The sequence below is a fragment of the Drosophila biarmipes genome, chromosome X, assembly GCF_025231255.1.
Source record: "Drosophila biarmipes strain raj3 chromosome X, RU_DBia_V1.1, whole genome shotgun sequence".
NCBI lineage: Eukaryota > Metazoa > Arthropoda > Insecta > Diptera > Drosophilidae > Drosophila > Drosophila biarmipes.
The window spans coordinates 4,076,912-4,095,818 of NC_066611.1; the positions used below are offsets into that span (position 1 = coordinate 4,076,912).

The 18,907-nt window shown below is 41.2% G+C and overlaps 1 protein-coding gene across 2 annotated transcripts; it reads left to right on the top strand.

The window, feature by feature from the left end:
* Positions 1-51: 51 nt before the first annotated feature.
* LOC108033128 (plastin-3) lies at positions 52-18,305 on the top strand. 2 transcript variants are annotated; one of them, XM_017107351.3, is made up of 5 exons: positions 52-630; positions 14,785-15,898; positions 16,414-16,692; positions 16,803-17,056; positions 17,121-18,305. In XM_017107351.3, exons 1-5 carry the CDS (start codon positions 556-558, stop codon positions 17,322-17,324), a joined length of 1,926 nt encoding a protein of 641 aa, XP_016962840.1. In that variant the 5' UTR covers positions 52-555; the 3' UTR covers positions 17,325-18,305. The 2 variants fall into 2 exon arrangements, with proteins under 2 accessions (XP_016962840.1, XP_016962839.1); XM_017107350.3 differs by lacking the exon at positions 52-630 and adding an exon at positions 11,890-12,276.
* Positions 18,306-18,907: the final 602 nt, after the last annotated feature.

The following is an 18,907-nucleotide window of genomic DNA, read 5'->3' on the forward strand; positions in this document are numbered from 1 at the left end:
CGATGCCCGCAAAGCGAAGAAGTCATCGCCATCGATGTTTCCACTGAAGTTGCTCCACCTCTAGTGCGCATTGTTGTTTTGTTCACCCACTTCGTCGCGTCGCCCTAACAAAATTGCTAAGTATTGTTAACAAAAACGCCTCGCACGCACAGTAGCCGGTCGATTACGGAGAAGGACGCTCGCAATCAAAGCTTTCTCGGTTGAAGTTGTAAATAAGCAAGGCGGTTTTAAGACCAACTTTTTTTTTTGGTAAGAAAGCCAGTAACAAACCGAATCACAAACACCAGCGAGCGTGTGTGGGTGCAAATTAAGAAATAATCAAGGAAGTTTAAGAAAATTAACACACCAACGCACAAGTTCGCAGAGATACATATAGAAAAAGGAGCGCGCGGTGGAAACTGACGAGAGAATCAGAAAGGAGGAAAACGCCGACTGCGGAAACGGCGACAAAGTGAAATTGATGATAAACGCATAATTTATTTAAAATAATAACCAATCGGCTGCGGCAGTTATAAATAATTAAGAAAGTCAAGAAAAAAAGCACACACGGCGAAAATGGCAACACTAAACAAATTCACAAAAACGCTGTCCATTGATGAAAAGGCCGAGATCAAGGAGAAATTCATAGAGGTGAGATGACAAAAAGCAGCGAGAAACGAGATAATTGTCGGGGCAATATCAAAAGCGCTGGCAATATTCAATCAATAGCAAAAAGGTGGCAAATTATTAAAATTCAAAGTGAGTGACTCACACACACACGCGGGGGGAGCAGGAAGAAAACCGTTAAGCGGTGCATGTGGGCGTCGGCGTTGACAATGGGGAGCAGCGACGCCGACGTCGAAGCCGACGGCGGCGCTGGCCTTCAACAGTGCAAAGCAACCCCCCATGAAGTGGACTCGAAAGAAGAAGAGGCAGGAGCAGGAGGAAAGCAGGGGCGGATCTGAAGTTGAGTTCCAGGGGGGTCAATCTTAATCAGCACTAGAAAAAAGAGTTGAAAGATCAGTTTAATTTAAAAAATGTGAAATGATACAGTTATAAAATATATTGACTTGAAAAAATTGTAAAGTTTTAAGAAGGAGCAAATATCCCTAGAAACATTCTTTAAATTTTAAGTTGAATTTGCAAATTAAATACCCAAGAGTAGCTTTCAAAAGAAAGTCGTAAGAGTATCAGAAGTGGAAGTAATGTATATTTTGTTGATAACAAATACCCAGTCCCCTTTCCCCCTAGAAACAATCCCCCTTGGCCCGCCCCTGAGAAGAGGCCATGAAGAGCGAGAGAAGCAGAGACAAAGCATCGCCAGCTAACGGTTGATGCGCTGCGCCCGCTGCTGCATGTGCGAGTGCAAGGGAGAGGGGGCGCGTGCGTGGTTGTGGGTGGGAGGGGGCCAGCAGATGAGCAAACAAGTTTCCCTTTCCCGCATCTCTTATCTCCCACTCTCCCAGTGAAAATACGTTATCAAGCAAGAGTAAAGTAATGCTTAAAAAAATGTGTTTTTACTTAAGTATATTTTTATCCGTGACTTAGATCAAGATACTGATAGAAAGCAGCTCCCGCTAGATTAAGATTTTGATGGATAAGATTCAGTGAGCTGGATTTAATACTGCAGATACTCTATTTTTCATTCGTGTGATCCTGCAGGTGCAATACTTAAATACAGTTATAATGCAGAGAAATACATAACGAAAATACAAAATAATTTAATATTGAAACTATGAATGGACCCTGCACCACAATGAGACAAAAGCAGATAACCCAAAAGCCACTATCATCGAATTTTACTGTGGACATTCTACTTTGGTAATTACCCACTTGATAAAGTAGGCAAATACTTCTTATCGCGGCGGGAGAATTTCCCTGGAATATCTGCAAAGACACTTTTTTGGGTGGTGCCCTCTGCAACTGCAAACCAAGAACAAAATCATTACAAGCAGCAGCGCATGCGCCGAAAAACGCAAGTTCAATGCCGCAGGTAACGTCGCTGCCCATCCTCCCCCAGTGACTAATGCTAAACAAACTGAAAATCGCGAAAGGCATGCAAACACAAAAAGTAGTCGTCGGCAAACCATCTTTCACTTGACGAATACTTCTCGTGAATTTCGCGAGAATAATATTTGGGCAAGGCCAGCGTTATAACGTTAGCATACCATATAACGTGCATTTATTTCCATACCATGACACCACGTAAAAGTCGCTCTGCTGCCACCCCATTTCGGAGGGGGCAGTGGAGGGAATACCATGGAAAACCAGTTTCTGCTTAAACTAAAAATAAAATCACAGGCCAAGGCACATATACAAGCCCCGTCACCGGGAGAGCGTGAAAAACAACGTCTCAGCCCGGCCGCAGCTTCAATTCGGATTCAGATATCTGCTCTCAACCCGAGACAAGTCGCACAGTGGGCCACAAGGGGTTAGGAGCGGGCATTTCCGAAAAGAACCTCAGAAAGTGGGCTTACTCAGTATTCGTTGGTTGGGGTTGGTAAGGGATCATTTTTGATCTTATAACTGATTTTTATTGGTGGGTTTAGGCAAGGAGCTCAAGGCAACAAGATAAAGTTTCAGTCTAACCGAAGGTTAAAATTAGGGTTGAAATACACTGTTTCTTATTTCGGAATTTTTGTTTATTCATGGGCGTAGGTTAGGAAATTCTGGTATTCAGAAAATCTTTAAATTTAACTGAAGGTTAAAGTTGATTTTAGTCACTAAGATTTTAAAGGGAATGTTAAAATTTAACAAGAGGTTAAAACTCAGCTTAAGTTGGTAATATAAAATATTTAGAGAATCCTTCAATATAACGAAAAGTTATAACTAAGGTTTATATTTCAAAAGTATATTCCTAGGGTATAGATAAAAGCACTCTATTTTTGATTTTTGAGCAAATTATTCTAAAAGGGGCTCTTTTGTTGGCCCACTGTGCATTCGTCACCTTGGTTCAAGGGGCAACCCGAGTCGAGCAATTTTCGTTCAATTTTATGCACACATTTAATAGTTTACAATTGTTTCTTGCTGATTTTGTGCTCGCCTGACTTCTTGCAACCCGCTCTGCATTTGGCTTTTCGCTGAGCTCGTAATTCCCGGCAATTCCAAAACCGAAAAGAGAGGAATAATAAACGCCCACGCTGCAATTGCTTCGAGTGCAGGCCATAAAATCCGTATAGCTGGAAGACATAAAAAGACTGTGCTTGATTGCAATTGCCAGCGGAGGGGAAAGAGCGCAATGTGCTCGGGCATTAAAAGCGGGGTTCAAAGGACTGACGAACTCTGGAATTACTGAGTCTCTTAGAATCTACGATTTTGGGATACATAATATAAGATAGTTCTGAAAGTGACCCAATCTTCCGCGGAGTGCTCCATTCGAGGCAGCTCCTGTCGCACGCGTGCTTGGCGCTAATCGGACGAACAATACGGTCCATTGTGCCCGGCACTCGAATGGATCTGCATGGCCAACAGAGCAATTTGCGAAAGCAGATCCCGAACGAGATCAGGATAAATACTGGCGAACGGCCACATAATGGAGGGGAGTTGTGTGGGCGGGGAACAATCACTGCGCTGATTGACACTTGAAAGCTGAAATCTGTTTTCGTTGTTCCACTATTGTTGTTAAATGCTGCGATGACTAATGCGGAATGCTACTGCCTGAGATCGACAAAAAAACGAATTCGATAAACAATTCCGCACTCTTTGTTTTCTCAATGAAGGTTGCATACTACGATATTGGAAATGTAGTAAGCAAACTAGTTTATCCCACGGGGACTTTGCTCGATATCGCTGAAATTGCTAACTGGTGACTAAGTATGCAAGTATCTCAGTGGTTTCCCTCTGTGGGGAATATTATTAGGTCGATAAGCTAATCGTCGGACTGACGAACATATTTAAAGAATTAGTATATATGTATAATATTCTGTAATGAATTTATAACTCATTTTGAGAATTTAGCATATAACTGCTTCATATAATCAGCAATTGTTATCCTGGAAATCTATCCGATTCAGGGTATTAGGGATCCGGCGGTTGCCTTCAGGATTGTGGCTTATCGCATGTGAGTGGCACATTGTTGCCATTTGCCTATGTCAAGCAGCAAGCAGACAGGGTTGCCACACCCACATACAAAGCGTTACTTTTGTTTGTCTTTCGTTTCGTCTCTGGTTTCTGTATTTCTTTCCCATTCCTCTGGTGTTTTCGTTTCTCCTTGGGTTCTGCGTGGGAGTGTCAGTGTTAATTGCCGCAAAGCCCCGCATTTTGAGTGCCCCGATGCGAAGGAGATATGCAATGTGTTTTTATGGTTTATCGGGCTTGCATACTTGATAAACAATGACGGTATACATTTTAGCATTTTGATTAATTCATCAATGAGTAATTTTGGTTTTTTTTTTTAAATAATTTTCCTTGTTAGTATTTCCCCCAGTTTTTAAGAAATCCAGGTACAGCTCAACTAATAATCGTTTGGTATGGCCGTTTTAGCGCTCTAATAGCGTGTAATCGGGCATCTATACGCATTTACAGTCCACGAAATTTATTGCTTTATGGGTGCTATTATCTCAGCCGCAGCTGTGTGCCGTCTTTGTTGCATTGCATGTTGCTGTTTTCCAAAGTTGATGGGCAGGCACATAATTCATTTGGCTGCGTTTATTAGGTCTTTCGGCTGCTGCTGCTGTTTTTTCTCCCTCGATCTTTTCCCGCTTTTACTGTGTGTTCCCATTCACACAAAAAACAACACTTATTGTTGTCTCTTCCGAATATAATTCTCGGGGCTGTGGCTGCAGCTTGGCTTTTATCAACATTGTTTTCAGGCCCTCGAGTGCATTTTGAGTGCAGGCTACTCGGGCACTTAGCGCTCAAAGCGCTTTCTTTACTTATTTCCTTTTTAATTTCTTTGTCATTTTAATGCACATGCCAAAGATTTTTGAATACCCAAACACTCGCTCGGTGGCACACAGTGTCCATCAAAAGTCGTGCCGCACAGTGGGTCGTGATCAAACGGCGATGATATCACTCGATCCGCAGACTGTGTGCTCATAAGGCCCGAGAAACACGTAAGTGTTACGTGATTGGGGACTAAACAATCGAATGCTGAACATTATTTGGAAGCCATTTAAAATGTCGTTAAAGAATATGTTTGACTACCTTGCGAGCTTGAGCTGTGAAAAATACCTGGAATTTGCATATTTCATCTCTGTTGAAGATGGTATTTCTTGAATTGAGTCGCTCGGATATCCCCCTGGTGCACTGTGCCTCGCTATCAAGAGTGAAAGTGTTCGCAATGCGTTGATTGCATTTTATGTGCGATAAGTTGCAGCTGCTTTAATGCAACTTCTCCCTCACTTTACCACTTTTTCTCCCGCTTATTTGGTTGTCCTTTTGCTCAAGTTGACGCATTTTATTTCCTTTCGTTTAATACCCTTGCTGGGGGTATTCTCATTGTTTAGGATGTCTTAATTTTACACTAGTATCTGAACCTGTCAATTATGTGCTCAGCTTCAATAGTATCTTTATCTAGTATCTTTAACTTTCAACTATGCACATAATAATATATTTAAAAAATGAGACAAGAAACCCAAAAAAATGTTAGTTTTTTACTATTAATTCAAACTTTAAATGAGTAATTTGACTTGCTTGTTTAAAATATGAAGATAATACGACCTACGGACCTTTATTATTATTTTTAATAAGGTTAAAAATATAATATCTTCTTCTTTTATAGCACTAGTACAAGTTCCGACACATGACACAGCTTGATGGCATTTTTTCCTTAAGGGTATTCAAACCCCGGGTGCCATTTTTGGGCTCCTTCCCCGGTCGTTTTCGGATTGTTTTTGCGTGCCGAGTTTGTTGAACTCTGGCCAGTTACCTTTTGGGGCAGCGCTGGACTGTTTGTCATTTCTTTTATCAGTTTTTTGCCATTTTCGGTTTTCACTTGGCACCGCAGCCAGAGCGGGAAAAAGGGGGACATGGATATGGGTATGGTAAACAGAGACACGGATGATTTAGTGGCTCATTTCCAATATTTACCGGACTGTAACGTCCCGCCTTCCCTTTCCCACTTTGCCTCCTTTCCGCTTTTCCCCACATTTTCCTCAGTGTTTTTGTGTCGTCGATTAACTGTAAATTTGTCATAATGAAGTGCAGCGTTGACTTTCACAGATCGCTTGTGGTCGCGTGCTCTCTACACTTGGCGAAACACAGTTTTGTTGTGGGAAATCATTGAGGCGCGGCCAATACAATTAACACCCACAGCCGAGCGGGGAACTAGTTCATTAGCCGAACTAAACGCTCCTTCAGCAGCACAACTGAGTGGCCGCGATGTGTGCAATTCAATTAGCCGAGCACTGGAAGAAATACGGTGTTATTTAGCTGTTTCGTAGGTAAAGGTCAAAGAAAACGAACAGGTATTGGACTGCATTATGATTGGGGCTATTTTGAATTTTTATTACTAGATTCGTTGAAAAGTATGTAACAGGATAAGGAATCACCAGCCAAGTCGATCTAGCCGTGTCCGCCTAGCCGTGTCCGTCTAGCCGTGTCCGTCTGTCCGTATGAACGCTGAGATCTCGGAAACTATAAAAGCTAGACTTGGACTTGGACGTGTCATGCAGATTCCTGGGCTTCCTGCGTTTTGTTTGTATTGAAATGTATTGGTCTCATTGATACCTATCGTTTGAGCCAAAAACAGTTTTCATTCTAGTAATTTTTTTTCTGAAATGTGTTAGTTTTATCAATACCTATAGATTAACCGGTAGGTGGCGCTTTACAATATCGCCTTGCTGCTTAGATATCTCCATTTCTCTTTTGCTCTCTTAAGCTGAGTAAGGGGTATCTGATAGTCGAGGCACCCGACTATATCGTGCTTCCTAGTTTTTAATTAATACTATTATGATTCATGGTTACTTTTCAACTTAAATAGTTTAGAAAATATAAAAGCCAACGAATGAAGGTGCAAATACATTACACTATCATTATATTTTTAATTATTTTTAATTCCATTACTTTAATAGTTATAATTTTAGAATGCCACTTTGTTGTCTTTTTAATCTTAGAAAATGAAGAACCCAAAGAACGCTTAAGATATTATTAAAACTGTAACACGAACCGGCACAAATTATCAATGACATTTTCATACGATACGACGTGGCGTCTGTCCCAATCCATTGGGGGTGTTCGCTCGCCTAATTAGCAAGTGGCCCTTATGACTCAGCCTTGGTAATTTATCCTGGGCCCTGACTAATTCCCATATTATATATCACTCACGAAAGTGTAATCAGTCGCCAGGGCGTGGTCACGGGGAAAAGGAAACAAAATAACAAATACACTTTAGTAAAACCCAGATGGGAATCGCCCCGTCTTATCCGACATTTCTCCTTATAGTTGAGGGCGGCAGAATAGTTACCGACCTTTTAAAAAAGATAATATGCGCCATAGTCTTGTTCAAATGTAACTAATAATAAATCATATTCATAAGTGATTGGGGAAACTTAAAAGCAACTTTTTGGGGTTAAGTTATAAAATAAATATGTGATTGCAAATGACATGATAAAACGTTATATGATCCCACATTGATTGAAGCAATTGTTATTTATTATTTTTGATCACATTATAAACCAATTTATGGTATTAATGGCCGTATGATAACTAGAAATATGTGTGTTTTCCCCATCCTTGTAAAACCCTGAAGCTCCATCAGTATTGCTATTTCCTTAAGAGCATTTGTCTTCGCGCCCACGCCCACAACTTGGCGAGTCCCTCTGTCTAGTTGGCGGATATGTGTCACTGCTGATTATATAATTTACTTAACTTTTTTGCGTGCGCTGGCTGGACGCACTGACATTTTCTACATAAATATTTATTACACTCAAAGTTGCGAGTAATCGCAGACAAGCGAAAACTCAAAATTCGCTTTACGTGTTACAAATTTCAATTGACTGCGACAACGTCGGGAAAACAAAAAAATAAATAAAACGACAACGAAGCCCAAGTTGAATGCGAACAACGACCGGCAAACAACCAGAAAAACAGCAGAAAAACAAAAACCACAACGACGCCAAGAGAAACGAAAAGTAACGCACTGACACCGATTGACACGCCAGGCGACAAAGGTTTTTGGAAGTCTTTATTATCTGGGGAAGAACTTCACTTCCGAAAATCGGTTCCTATCTGTTGTTCATACTTTGAACCAAGTTACGATCGGTCTCTAATGAATATTTGTTGATTATGGCTATGGGCAAAACTATTTTTTAGTTTTTAATAAAACTGGCTTTTCAAATGCTTTTCAGTTTAGTTCTTGAAGTTTACACCTCGAACCTATTCATGATCAATAAATAAATGGTACTTATACTCGGTATGAACTATTTTTTAGAATTATTTAAATTGATGACATTTTTAAAACAAACTTAGTTACTCTAGTGCATCTATTGAAAACTGCATTTATACACATTATATAAACAGCGTTTATACTATAAACATTATTATTATAAACCCTATAGGATAGTTTTGACCAAGTCCTATTCAGGGACCGATGAATTCAAGTAATAGATCACTGATCACTTCAATGTGAAACATACATATTTTAGGTTTATCTACAAGATTGTAAATCAGTTAATCTATTAATGATCAATTAAAAGGTTTATTTCGGTATAACATTTTCTATAAGTCTAGAAGAACTTGATGACTGCAGTTTATCTGAAAGTATACATTAATATTTTTGTTTTTAAAAACTGCATTCAACTATACTTTATACCTTATAGGATAGCTTTCATACTAAACCGAATAGATTCTCCTCTTACAAAAAAATTTAAAGAATGTTATGGTGCTTTCATTCATCTTTATAGTATAGCTAATTCGGAAATTTCCTAATTTTCCACGATCAAGATACTCCGTAAACGTTTCCACCGCGTCTTACCTTTGTGGGGTGTACGCTCACATAGTATCTTAGTATCTATTGGTAGTTTTTACGGCCGTGCAACGGTAAACAACCATCGCATATCATCATCGGCATGGGCGCATTATTAATTTTTGTTCAATTGACTTCCTCTGGCTGTGCTCGAACCGCGTTCCTGGCGGCGACCTCCGCGCGCAGGGGGTCAAAGGGGGCCCTCGGTTGAAGTACTTCGGCTGCTTATTGCGGGGTCCCATATGCATAAAGCGGCGCGAGTGTCTATCTCACAATGCTGATTAACGTGTTCCGAATGCTGTTGACTCACGTTCAATCAGCGGGCGTTGTGTTGTGGCTCTCTATAAGGTTTATTGCTGCTGTTGATGTAACGCTGCCTCTGTGGTCGAGGTCGCGACACACTGAAAAGTGGGTGGAGAGGGTTGGGTTGGCTGGGTCGCCGGGGGAGGGGCTTGGGGCAACCGTGGTTGCACTATCGCACGGCATTACTTGGTATGCAAAAGCCGGGGTGAGTCCACTTGCCGTGCCGAGCATTCGAATCGACAGTTTTTGGACTCGAAAACCGGTCCAACGAAAGCGAAAAAGTGGCACAAATACTCGGTGTGTTTTCTCGGCCAGGTGACACTTGCAGTTACGTCACGCAAACATTTTCCCCTAAAAGCCGGGGCAAACAACACTTTGAAACCTATAAAGGCCGCTTAGCATTTCCCTCTTTCGAATTTTTCGCCGCTGCTAATGAACTTCATTTGCTGTAAATTGCCTTTAAATGACAGTGACTAAGCCCCGAATAGCGGCGCAAACATCGGCGCTGGAAAAGTAACAAAATGGATAAATAAACAAAAAATACAAGGCAGAGCGTTCATTAACAAAAATTTCGCGCGTTGTTTGTCATAATTATGATTGCCGCCTAAATTCTCTTCTGGGCTCGAGGAGAAGAGGAGAACCAGTACACGGGGAAAAATCAACCATAAAGTTGGGGAATATTTCCACTTGACTTCAAACTATTTTTATTACCGTAAGAATATTTATTATTCCCAATTTTATACCAAAAGAAAACTGTTTGTATTAACTGTATAATGCTACGTTAAAAAAATATGATAAGTGCGTGCATTTTTCTCAGAGTGTAAGAAGGTAAAGGCAGGTGAAGGGTCAGCAAACACCTGCGACACCAGAAGTGAACCCGTAGAAAGTTGCTTGGGGTCAGGCGTGTGCGGTTCTGGTCTTTGATTTTTTACTGCCAGTAAAAACATTTGTCGTGCCTTTTAGTGGCTTTTAAGAATTTAAAATATTTATAGGGAATATTTGGTTCTATAAGTAGAAATGGTGGAAATATTAGAGGTGTTAATTGTGTGCAGCTAATTATTGAGATAAGTAAACTGGTTTCGTAAACTTAGGTAAATATTATGAAATTAGTTAGTTAGTTATCGAGAGGGGGTTTATGGCTAAATAAGGTTAATGACTGATAAATTGTACACAAGCAAAAGGCACAAGGTGCTAATTAATTTCGAAAGCCAAGTCAGAATTGTAAAGACATTACTTAGCATAACCAAAACCAGATTGTATGCAATCTGATCGCGCTGGAGATATTACTCTAGACAGCTGCACTTGCACAAACCTAAAGATAGTATTACGCAATGACAACTGTTTTATCATCGCGGGAAAACAATAACAAAAGATGCAGTTTGTTCAGCTGGGTTTATTCAATTTAGTTTGGTATATCGGTTGATCGGTGGATCGAGGAGTGGCACTTCGAACAGACAACAAAAGTCTTTGTATGTCCAGCGATTAGTCATCGCAGATAACTGATCGATAAAACTACTGGCTGACCAGGGTGTGTAGCTGCACTGGAAAAAATGTCGCGATCCCTCAAGAAAGTTAAGGTTTTCTAGAAGTATTCCTTGCCATTTAATCATTAACCCCCCAATGTACCTTTGTTGTAAGGGAAGTCCTAAACTTTTCCTTGTCTAATCGCGACCCAACCATCCATTATCTTGGTGGAAGTAGATGTATGTTCTACAAGTTCTAACCTAACTGAAATGACAATTGCCACATAATTCACTCGCTGATATAATGGCTATTAAAAAACCAATTACGTTTAAATACCGTGTCCCTCTCCCAGGTGTTTTTGCGCTCATTTTCCCATTATCTCTCTATAAGTTTGCCCGACGAGTGGCATTGCATTTAGCCAAAAACTTTTCGATGCGTAAGCAGTTTGTTAAAAGCGATTTGGGGCTCTTGAAAATGGTGCGAAAAGGGTTGCCACGTCACGGGCGAAACCGGATATTGGGAGATGACTCAATTGAAACTTTTAACTATCAGTGCTTACATAAATTTATTCCAGTCTGATTCACTTTTCAGTGCTTTCAATAAGTTATACTATTTTTAGGGATAATAAATAAATTAGAAATAATATATTAAACAAAAAAAGTCCTTAAAAATAAAATACAAAATCATGAAAAAGAATATAAACATGATTCAACTTAAACCGAAATCCAAAAAAAAAATTATCGTTTGGAATACAAGTATCTTTAAAAGAATTATTTTTTTTAGAGCTAAATGAGTTGATTTGACTAAATAAAACCTTAAAAAGGACCTTTAATTGACCTGCCTTCTTCGGCGACCTGGTAACCCTGAGTTCTTGGAGAGCGGAAAATGAGAGCGGTCCAATTAATTTATCGGTGAAAGAAGTGGAGTAATGACAACTGGATGGAGCAGAGAGTTAAAAAATCAAACAAAATTTCTCCTTTTTATTTGTTTTTTTTTTTATACATTTTTTTAAATATTTTTTTTATATATTTTAGGATGTTTTACTGGGTGAGTACTCAGCTCGTTTTTTTGTGATTCAGGATGACGCGTTTTTAAAAGGTGTTTTTGGGCTCTCTTCTCTCTCCCTGGTGCCTCTCTTACTGATAAGGAACCGTTCGATTAATGTGGTTTTTTTGCGTCTGTTTTTGTGATAAAAGAAAAGGCATAAATACTCCGTTCCACTGGAATACTCAATTAGTACTCAACTTCAGCTCGTGGAAAGCGAATCAGCAACAGACAGAGAAATAAGAAGAAACAAAGAAAGGAGTTGTTTCACTATAAATCAAAAAGCTCGAATCCTTGGCTCTCTCTTTCGCTCTCTCGCGCCGCTCTCTCCCGATCAGCTTAAGTTCTCTTTCCTCCGCCCGTGCTTGTGTGTGTGTGTGTGTGGTGTGCTACCTGTGTGCAAATCAATTAATTTTTTGTTGTTTGTTTGCTTTCGCAACGAAAAGAAGAAGGAATTTAGTAAATAACAAAATTAATTCCGCGTGCAAATATACATTGGAATAATGGCCGATATTATCAACGTGGAGCAGCACCAGACGACCGAGGAGTTCAAGCAGAATCTCGAGGAGCTGATTCCCAACGTAGGTGGCGCCACCGGGGCGGCTACAGTGGATACCCGCTAAATGGGCTTGCTTCAAATGAGAAAAACAAGGGGAAATAAATTCTCTTAGTATTTATTTGAAATAGTACTAACTAGTTAAAATATTTATTGCAAAGAAAAGATTGGATTTAGATAAAAGAGTACAGTTTTAAGAAGAATTCAAACGTTTTTGAACTAAAAGTTGGTTAAGCCTTTTGTTAAATAACTCAAAAAAATAGGTTTGATTTTGACACTGTTGTTAAAACAGAGGCGTACTGTATTTTTTTATTACTCACAGTTCACGTAATCACTCCCTCTCGATTTCTGTGCGTTTTTTTCTTTCTGTTCCTGCCCTATCGTTTTTCTCGGGCCACTTTATGGCTTTTAATCGATAACACCGACAGGTGACACGCACACCAATACCCATAGCCGGGGCCTTTACAGTGAACACCTCCGATAAAGAGCACGCGCCCCAACTGACCCATCGAGACCCCTTGCCTTCCCCTGCAAGAAAAATGTGGGGAAAATCAAAATCACTTCCGTTCGATGTCAGTCATATGTTGCCAAAAATGTTTCCCGCTATCAGCCCATTCGATATTCGCTCTTTTGGCCAAGGACAAGCAGCGCCATCGATGGCCCTGCGGTTTTCCCCCCTCGAGAACTCGAGGACCGCCCATCATATCATTACCATAGACGTAATCGAGTGCTGTTTTCGATTTTATGTACGCTTTTGGCGCACACAAATTTATCTTATCGACGAACAGCAAAAGCGGAGCAATCAACGCACCACTACCAAGTCGAGTTACCAACCACCGAGCCATAAATTCCACAGTCCAGTGTGTGCGTCGATCGCCCTGGCCCCCTTACCCGTCCGTTTTCCCAATTTCGCACTCGGAAAATGGCACAAACTGGCGAACCTTTATGAGACCGCCTGGCTAAATATTTGGGTTTTCCCGGGACTCGGATTTCGTGTGTGTTTCCAGGAAAATTGCAACATTTTTGGAGGTTCTATTGAAGCTAACATTGATCACTATGGGCTGGGTAGTTGAGTTCTAGAGTTCTTGAGCTCTAAATCTATATTATAAAAAATAACATATGCTATGTTATACCCATTTAGTAAACCTATTTAGTATACATATCAAAAACGTAAGGAGTTAAGAGGTTCGGGATAAATTTGTTTGATTCCAGAGAATCATACCATATTATTGGGAAAGGTTAGTTCTCCGTAAGTAAGATAGCTAAAACTGAAAATGGTCCTTTTATAACATATTTTGAAACGTTTTTAAGAGCTATAAAAACCAATAATCTCATTATTTCAAGGAGTTTCAATATTTTCGAAATAACCTTTATTCTGTTGAAACAGTTTTGAAACTGAAATCTATAAGGCTTGCCAGAGCTCCTCCTTATCAAAGAAATTTCCAGCATATTGACCAATAATCGCGTTCAACCCCTAGAAATGACTAATAAATTATTTGCCTGCGGTAACATCGAAATAATCAAGATTTTGTGTATTGATTGGACTCAACGGTTCGATTTCTAAACTGTGTGATGGTATTTAAAACGGCTGCCTCTTAGTCACGTATTTACTTTTGTAAGAAATAATCGAAAGAGGAATTTAATTAAGCGGTTCGCCTCTTAAGTACGTATTTCGAACTGATTCACCGGGTGATTTTCAAAAATTTGTTTAGGCTTTCACTTTCTTAGACTGCTTCGAAGACTCTTCAATTACTGGGGTACTTTTTGTCTTATATCTTGCGGCGCCCACTCGCGCTCTCGAACTGTATAATTTGAAACGAGCAATTTTCGATAATCAGCGATATGTCAGTCGGGTGAAAGATAGCACCCTCTCGGGCTGGAAACTGAATTGTGGAAATTAAATTCGATAAGACCGGCAAACAGACTGGGCGGCGATAAGGCGGCGGGAGATGGAAATACGGTTTTGCATACCGAATTCCGCAGATAAAACAGGTGCGGGCACTGGAATGCGGCCGAGTGTTTGGCCATCGGATTTGATTGATGACTCACAGATCGATCGGGCGATCGGCGGACTACTCACTCATGACCGAGGATTACTCACAGATCTCTCCTCTTTCCCGCTCGGTGTGCCCTTTCAAGTCATTTCCAGTTCCCAGAAGGCCAGGAAGCCGAGCTATGAATAAGTGAAACTATTAAGGGGTCAACAGCTGTTCCACTAAAATAATCATTTGGTGTTGTTGTTAACCGAAACTCAAGTGAATAAGCACCACTTATCGCAACAGTCATTTCTACCATTTGTTTATTTAAGTTAGTATGTTTCACAAGTTTTGTTGTTACTTATTTATTTTTTGTTTTTAAAAGCTTTGAATGAATAATAGCCACTTATCGCAATATTTATGTTTTCTATGGCTATTTATGGATATGTGCGACCATAAAAGCTATTTTGGGAATTGGGGAATGTGGTTATGTAGAATTTATTATAAACTCCCTTTACGAACTTGCATACTAATTAAAACTGCCCGCACGCTTCCAGCTGGACGCCAACAAGGATGGCTTCATCGACCTGCACGAGCTGAAGGACGCGCTCAACCAGGTGGGCTTCAAGCTGGCCGGCTACCAGGTGCGCGAGATGATCGATGAGTACAAGGGCAAGGGCAAACAGACCGCCTTCCAGGGCAAGCTGAACCTGGAGGAGTTCGAGGCTCTGTGCCTGGACCTGAAGAGCAAGGATGTGGCCAGCACGTTCAAGACCGTCGTCTCCAAGAAGGAGAACCTGGAGACCCTCGGCGGCATGTCGAGCATCTCGTCCGAGGGCACCACCCACTCGGTGCGCCTCGAGGAGCAGCTGGCCTTCTCCGACTGGATCAACTCGAATCTGGGCCACGACAAGGACCTGCAGCACCTGCTGCCCATCGACAGCGAGGGCAAGCGGCTGTATCTGAGCATCAAGGATGGTATTCTGCTGTGCAAAATCATCAACCACTCCTGCCCGGACACAATCGACGAGCGGGCTATCAACAAGAAGAACCTCACGGTCTACCGGGAGTTTGAGAACTTGACGCTGGCCCTGGTGTCCTCCCAGGCCATCGGCTGCAACATTGTGAACATCGATGCCCACGACCTGGCCAAGGGCAAGCCGCATCTGGTGCTGGGTCTGCTCTGGCAGATCATCCGCATCGGTCTGTTCAGCCACATCACGCTGGACAGCTGTCCGGGACTGGCTGGCCTTCTCTTCGACAACGAACGCCTCGAGGACCTGATGAAGATGTCGCCGGAGGCCATCCTCCTGCGATGGGTCAACCACCACTTGGAGCGGGCTGGCATCTCGAGGCGGTGCACCAACTTCCAGTCGGACATCGTCGACTCCGAGATCTACTCGCACCTGCTGAAGCAGATCGCCGGCAACGATGCCGACGTCAACCTGGACGCTCTGCGGGAATCGGACCTGCAGTCGCGGGCGGAGATTATGTTGCAGCAGGCTGCCAAGCTCAACTGCCGCAGCTTCCTCACGCCGCAGGATGTCGTCAACGGAGTCTACAAACTCAATCTGGCCTTCGTCGCCAATCTTTTCAACAACCATCCGGGTCTGGACAAGCCCGAGCAGATCGAGGGACTCGAGTCCATCGAGGAGACGCGCGAGGAGAAGAGTGAGTATTAAAAATAGTCTAATCTGGCTAGCTTTATCAACTATATTTAATCAACATTTGACAAATAGTGTTTTCAGTATTTCTTAAATAACATTCATCATTGATCAAACTCCGTAAAAAGTAAAAGAAGTGAAAATGATGAAACATTGACGAAGAAAAACCAGGCCATAGTGTTTATTCTTAAACAAATACAGATATAAACGACCAAGGCGCCAATTTATAGCATAAATAAAGCACTTCTTATAATTATAAAGATAATATTTTATCAATAAGCTCTGCGCAGGAAGTGCAAGCCATAAAAACTGAGAAATTCGTAGTCAGGGGACCATTTATCAAGAGAGGGAAAGCTAAGTGTGTGTAATAAAGAACTTTAAATAAACCTTTTCTTCAGAGAAGTATTACGAAGGTGTGTCAGGTTGCAATATTTCTGAAGGGTTATCTTAAACAATAGGGACAACAATCTATGTCCCTTAGTAATACCTATTTACTAATTAATTGTATGTTCTCTTTTCCAGCCTACCGCAACTGGATGAACTCGATGGGCGTGGCGCCACATGTGAACTGGCTGTACTCCGATTTGGCCGACGGTCTGGTCATCTTCCAGCTTTTCGACGTCATCAAGCCGGGCATCGTGAACTGGAGCCGGGTGCACAAGCGCTTCAGCCCGCTGCGCAAGTTCATGGAGAAGCTGGAGAACTGCAACTACGCGGTGGATCTGGGCAAGCAGCTGAAGTTCTCGCTGGTCGGAATCGCTGGCCAGGATCTTAACGATGGAAATGCCACGCTGACGTTGGGTAGGCATTGAAATTCTATAAGGAAATGCCAAAAGAACAGCTTTGTGCTGGCTCTTTTGCATTCCTAATTTAAGGAAATACGCTAATTTTCAATGTGTTTATTTTCACAGCCCTCATCTGGCAGCTCATGCGCGCCTACACCCTGTCCATTCTGTCCCGCCTGGCCAACACCGGCAACCCCATCATCGAGAAGGAGATCGTCCAGTGGGTCAACAACCGATTGACGGAGGCTGGCAAGCAGTCGCAGCTGCGCAACTTCAACGACCCGGCCATAGCCGACGGCAAGATCGTGATCGATCTGATCGACGCCATCAAGGAGGGCAGCATCAACTACGAGCTGGTGCGCACCAGCGGCACACAAGAGGTGAGTTTCGGATGCCTTGTCTTGTTGTGACCCCCAGAACTAACGCCTATCGTCTATTCCGCAGGATAACCTGGCCAACGCCAAGTACGCCATCTCCATGGCCCGCAAGATCGGCGCCCGCGTCTACGCCCTGCCCGAGGACATCACCGAGGTGAAGCCCAAGATGGTGATGACCGTGTTCGCCTGCATGATGGCCCTCGACTACGTGCCCAACATGGACAGTGTGGACCAGAACAACCACAACAGCTCCGCCAACAACAGCAATTAGGCGCCATAGCCACAACTCAATTATACATAAACAAAAGGACGGAATTTTGAGGGGATGAAAAGTGGGAACTACGTATATTTTTCGTATTCGCTAAATACTAATAACTCTATTCGATTGCGTTCCTTCCTGCGCTACCAATACATTTTTTGTGTTTTTTTTTATTTCGATTACTTTTTGTAATTTTTTTATTATATATTTATATATTATATACTTGAGTATGAGTTTCCCCCTATTGTAATTAAGCAAACAGATTTTAGAGTGTCGCGCATCTGTTTCCGCGCCCGGCGGGGTGTTTCTTTATTAGTTTTGTTTAACAATTGTTTAATTATACAACTGTAACCTTATTTTATAAATAGAGGTTTTGCTTTTCCGCTTTAAATCCTTACGAAAAAGAATTAGGAAGCGAAAGAAACAAAAACGAAGCGACAGAGTTCAACGTGCAAGATTAAGAGAGAATTATAATATTAACATTGCGACGAAAACAATGAAAACAATTAAATTTGTAATATATACACATATATATTTATATACGATACGATATGCGCCTATATACATAACATATATTTACATAAATCGATATATTTTTGCATAAATACGTTGCCTGAAGGGGAGACGATGAGGATCGGGACCGGGAATACCCAGAAACAAAGTAGATCGAGAAAACAGAAAGCAGAGTAAATATCTTGTATTTAATATATATTTTTTTGCAAATAATTGTAAGCCGCTTTTGTTTATGTTTTTTTCCGACGCGTGTGTTTGTTCTATTTCTTTTTACATATTTGTATAATTTTGCGTTTAAGTGCGTTAGAGCGAGGTGGCAATAGGCAGCGCCAACACGGCGTAGAAAGAGAGGGCAACAAACATTTTTAGTGCAATGAGGCGACATACAAATCCGAGGAAAAACCGAAATGAGAAAAAGATGAAGTAATACTATATGCATAATACAAGTAAAACAATAAAGTAAATCTAAAAAATACTAAACCGGTTCGTTTATCTCTGATGCTGTGCTCGGGAAGTACAGAAAGGTTTCATATATCCTGATATTACTCTTATACAATTTATTAGATTGAACTGCTGTATTTTGTTGAACAATTTTTATTCTTTATTTATTCTCTTAATATTTATAATATTTTTTACACTAGTTTTGAAGAATAAATTTCTTGAATAAGACTATTATTTGTACCTTTTTTAGCGCAATTTCAACAATTTCCCGAATCTTTAGCCTGTCATATAAAGTTGTACTAATCAAGTGTTCATCAAATAAGAGTGCCGGGAAAGGGACGCATCGATGACTCAACCCATGAATACAGGATATGGCTCTCTTGAAGCAATCGTCTTGGAAGCAATCGTACAACAGATTTCAAAGCCGAAGCTTTTACGGCTATGCGTGTGTATAAAACCATTTCGATAAGGTCTCTATAATAGATTTTTTCGGTATTTCGAACCCTCCATATAATAGGACAGCTTATCAGATAAGAAGCTTCTCACGTGGCTAAAAAGGTGGAAATCAAATCGTCTAACAGTTGACCAGCGATGATAACGCGAAACACCTAGAATAAAAGCAAACAATGTCATTCATGGGA

Coding starts and splice junctions, on each gene's coding strand:
- LOC108033128 (XM_017107350.3), top strand. CDS start 12,199: ATGGCCGATATTATCAACGTGGAGCAGCACCAGACGACCGAGGAGTTC. Junction 12,277..14,784: donor TCGAGGAGCTGATTCCCAAC/GTAGGTGGCGCC, acceptor GCACGCTTCCAG/CTGGACGCCAACAAGGATGG. Junction 17,057..17,120: donor GCACCAGCGGCACACAAGAG/GTGAGTTTCGGA, acceptor TCTATTCCGCAG/GATAACCTGGCCAACGCCAA.